Raw genomic sequence first — 4,412 nt, forward strand, 5'->3', positions numbered from 1 at the left:
ATGATTGGTAAAGCGTTACATAGGCAATAAAAAATGTTGTCAATGTTTTTTAAGAAGGTCATAGCAAAATGTGTTTTCATGTAGTACAAAGTGTTGCAGTTGACCATCACCACACAGGATGCACACATTTCATGCACATGTGAGCTGTGTGTATCCCGCATTGATTGGCTGCTCCGCGCGCACTGGTTCATCCTCCCCCATGACGCGCGATAAATGTCCGTCCTCCCGCATCTCTGCTGACACACAATCACAGTCCTGCTTTGCCTATCGGCGTCTGCGTTTGTTTTCTTCCAGAGGGGAATGTAACTTAACTCAGAAAACCTTTTAAGTTTTGTGCGCCTTTAAAAGAGTTTTTTTTATGGGTTTGTTCTTTCGTTGGACGTGCGTTTAAGTATTTTTTTGCGTTATGAAAAACATAACCGGAGTTTTTGACAGCCTCAGTACAGATATGCATTCAAACCAGATTACCTCCAGCAATTACCACAGTCTGCACAAATCCCAGGAATCCCCGACTCTCCCGGTCTCCACCGCTACCGACAGCAGCTACTATAATAACAACCAGCAGGCCGGACAGTGCGCGGGCTCTCCGTACGACCAGATCAGCTCGTACCAGTACCAGAACACCAGCATGAACAGCGTCCAGTACAACACCAAATCATATGAACTGGGCTTCGGCAACGCGTTTGGCCCCTACGGCGCGTACGGCCCCTGCTCCTCTCCAACTCCTGCAGATGCTGGTAAATATCTCTCTCTTGTGAGCGTTGAAACGTTAAAATGGAAATCTTACTATTTGTTTACAGAGTATCAGTGAAGGAAAAAAACGTTTATTGATAAATAAATCATGATTTTGTAGAGCTGCTTTTAATTGCGCGTGCATGTAATTAATGCTAATAATATTTGAAACATAAAACGTTTTTGTTATTGCATTGCATGAATGTTTTATTTAGAATTCAGATCCTTAAGACGTGTTGTATTGTTCGTTTTCCCTCCTAGAAAAAGAAGAAAGTGAACCTGAAATTCGAATGGTTAATGGAAAGCCAAAGAAAATCCGAAAACCGCGAACTATTTACTCGAGTTTCCAGCTGGCGGCCCTGCAGAGGAGGTTTCAGAAGACTCAGTATCTGGCTCTGCCGGAGAGAGCCGAGCTCGCAGCATCACTGGGACTCACGCAAACACAGGTACACACACAGGCTTTCCACATCGAAATAAAACACCAGCCAGCAAAAACGCTTTAATTAGGATTGTGTTTAATATAATAAATGCTCATTAATCTCTGACAAAATTGGGATTCAATAATAATAACAACACTAAAAACAACTTTTAATTCCTAATAACACTCCTTAATTCAACATCATTTAACATTAAAGCGAACATTGTGTGTGTGAGTGATTATTTCAAGGGTTAAGGTTGAAATGTGAAATTATCATCCAATACACATGGCAGCCTAATAATGAAAACAATTGGTAATACTTTACAATAAGGTTCATTAGTTAACATACGTTAATTAACTAACATGAACTAACCATGAACAATACATTTGTTATTTGTTAATCTTTGTTAATGTAAATACAAATACAGCTAGGCTATTCATTGTTTGTTCATGTTAGTTCACAGTGCAATAACTAATGTTAGCAAGATTTTAATAAAGTATTAGTATGTGGAAATTAACATTAACAAAGATTAATAAATGCTGTATAAGTGCAGTTCATTATTAGTTTATGTTAACTAATAATGAACCTTATTGTAAAGTGTTACCAAACAATTTTATATATAGGTATATATGCAGCATATGTGTTGTCAAATCGATTTATCGCGATTAATCGCATCTAACATAAAAGTTTATGTCTATGATAAAAGTTTGTGTTTATATAATATATGTGTGCATGTCTCTGTATATATAGAACATGATTCAGCAGAACTTTAAATAAAGGTGACTTGACTTGATATGGTTTAATGCTAGTCTAGATACTGAATAGTTTGCTTGTTTTCCAGGTAAAAATCTGGTTCCAAAACCGTCGTTCGAAGTTCAAGAAGTTGTGGAAAAGTGGAGAAATCCCAGCCGACCAGCACGTGGCATCCAGTGAGTCTCCACCTCTTCACTCACCTCCACTCAACACGGCCTGGGACTTCGCACAGAGCCAGAGAATGAACCCGCTGAACACGGGGGGTTTGTCCCAGAGCAACAGCCCCCCGAACACTGCCAGCCCTTCCTTTCTGACGAACTACTGGTACTCATCCACGAACTCTGCGGCCCATCTACAGCCACAACACCACAACACAACTCTCAGCGCAGGGACCATATTTTGACTCCACTGACTGGGGAAAATTCATTTTGTGAACTTGCAACAAATGACTTTCAGGCCTGTTTCCCCCCCACATGGCGAGACCTCTTCACCTTTGCCACGTTGATCATTGCCAGTGCGTTTTGGGGCGTAACACTGTTTCTCTTCATGCAATGTCGTCAACAAGCAGACACTAAAGAATCAAACATATACAATTATTTTTGTATTTATTTATTTTGTTCTATGGGTGGTACATCGATGGATTAAAACCAGTTGTTCAGTGAACTACTATTATCCAAAGCCTAGAGAACTCACGCGGACATTATTGGAGTGAATATTAATGCAGCAGGGTGTAAGAGCACATGTAGCACAACCTGAAGCTGTTCTGGTGCCTTTTGAAAATAACTTAACTGTCCTTTCCCACCGTAAATGTGTTTCATGCGCCTGTCTCTAATTTCAGACTTTTGTTCGATTTATATTTAGTACGTAAGGTAAGTTTCGGTGTCTGTACGTGTGTTCCACCGCTGTTGTCATTCCTATAGATTATCATAGAGGGTTCTCACTGTTTTTAATAACACAAAAGGACAAAACACTAATGAAAAAACACTCGAAAGCTACTGATTGTCCTAAAGCCATGTTCACATGTAAAAGGATATTTTTCTCTGGAGTACTTTGTTTTATTTATTTTGAAATCCGAATTTTCTGCCACTATAATGATTCAGACTTATTTAAATAAAATGTTTCATGTGAACGCATTGTATTTGTATCAATTCATTTGGGATTTCGAATGTTTTCTCTTTAGTTCACTGTTGGCCTGTTTTTTTTTTTTTTTCCTTTCTTTTTTTTTCGTAGATCTGTCCACGCCTCCCTCTTTTTGCTTCGGCGCCAGTTGAGTCTCTAGTCTTTAATAAGTCTGGCTGGAGACGCTATGCAACGTCTTGTAAAAGTTTCACACAGAACCCACAAATTCACCTTTTGTTGACTAACGTGACAGGTGTGTCTAGCTTGCTCCGTAAGCAGGTCAAGTGAGTTTATGCAACTTTTCCGGGTTCAAAAATAACAGGAGCACTAAAGGCAACTGGTCTGACGTTCCCTAAATGTTCGGAGACATAAAACTTGAAGACAAAGGCTCTGGGAGCTCGACAGAAGCGAGGCGCGCTACAGAGCCTCGGGCTGGGAATGAGCGCGCAAACACGCAAACACGCCCCGGCATGAAGGCGTTCGGCTGGGTTCAGACTCTCTGGAGTCACAGCTCTGCGCTCCAGACTTTTTATGAAGTCAGTGCGGCCAAAAAGAAGAAGAAGAAAAAAAAAAGCAGGCTCACAAATGCCCCGAGCTAAACAACATGGAAACATTTCTCACAACTTCCACCACGCACAATACAAGGCCTTTGTAAAAAGGTATCGGCAGCGTGTAGACCATTAATTTCCCATGCCATGTAACAAAGGACAACTTGTTGATTTGTTTAAAAGCTTCATAGAAAATAAAATGCCGAATACGTTCAGTAGAATCTGTGTAATGCAACATGCTCAAACTGGCACTGCAATGATGCGTGCGCATTTAATGCAACTCACTCAAATCGAAAGGTTTGATTGCTCAAATAAAATTGTAAGTAAAATCAACGTTGCTGCCTTAATTTTTTTAAGTGCAATCAACATGGATGTTTAAGTCATGTCAACTTAAATTACATTAAACTGACTTAAAAATGAGTTGATCTTTGCATAGGCTAACTTATACAAATATTGAAAATTGCTTAACTTATTTTGATGAGTTAAAGCAATGTAAAAACACGTTGCCATAACTTATCGATCATATACGTTTTACATTGCAGCGGTAAATTCATTCTCATTTGTAAATACAAGAGCATGCTGTTTTAGACGCTGTTAAAACCACGAATGAAGTTATTACAGAGTCCTGTTATTAATTATGTATGACAAGTGTCACAGCTACACTGTAAAAAATATTGTTGGTTTAATTGAAATTTTAAAATGAGGAGATGAAGGACAATGAAGGAGATTGGTTTAATCAACAGAAACTCAAAATATTAAGTTATCTAAACCACATACATTATCTAAGTTGATTCGACAAAAGAAAAAATGTAAAAACAAATCATGAAAATATTTCGTTTAC

At 38.9% G+C, this 4,412-nt stretch overlaps 1 protein-coding gene across 1 annotated transcript; it reads left to right on the plus strand.

Moving 5' to 3' along the window:
* Positions 1-241: 241 nt before the first annotated feature.
* dlx2a (distal-less homeobox 2a) lies at positions 242-3,896 on the plus strand. The gene is made up of 3 exons (XM_081367937.1): positions 242-737; positions 994-1,178; positions 1,993-3,896. Exons 1-3 carry the CDS (start codon positions 407-409, stop codon positions 2,305-2,307), a joined length of 831 nt encoding a protein of 276 aa, XP_081224063.1. The 5' UTR covers positions 242-406; the 3' UTR covers positions 2,308-3,896.
* The last annotated feature ends 516 nt before the right edge of the window (positions 3,897-4,412 follow it).

Source organism: Scardinius erythrophthalmus (assembly GCF_964197995.2).
Source record: "Scardinius erythrophthalmus genome assembly, chromosome: 6".
In the NCBI taxonomy this organism is placed as follows: domain Eukaryota; kingdom Metazoa; phylum Chordata; class Actinopteri; order Cypriniformes; family Leuciscidae; genus Scardinius; species Scardinius erythrophthalmus.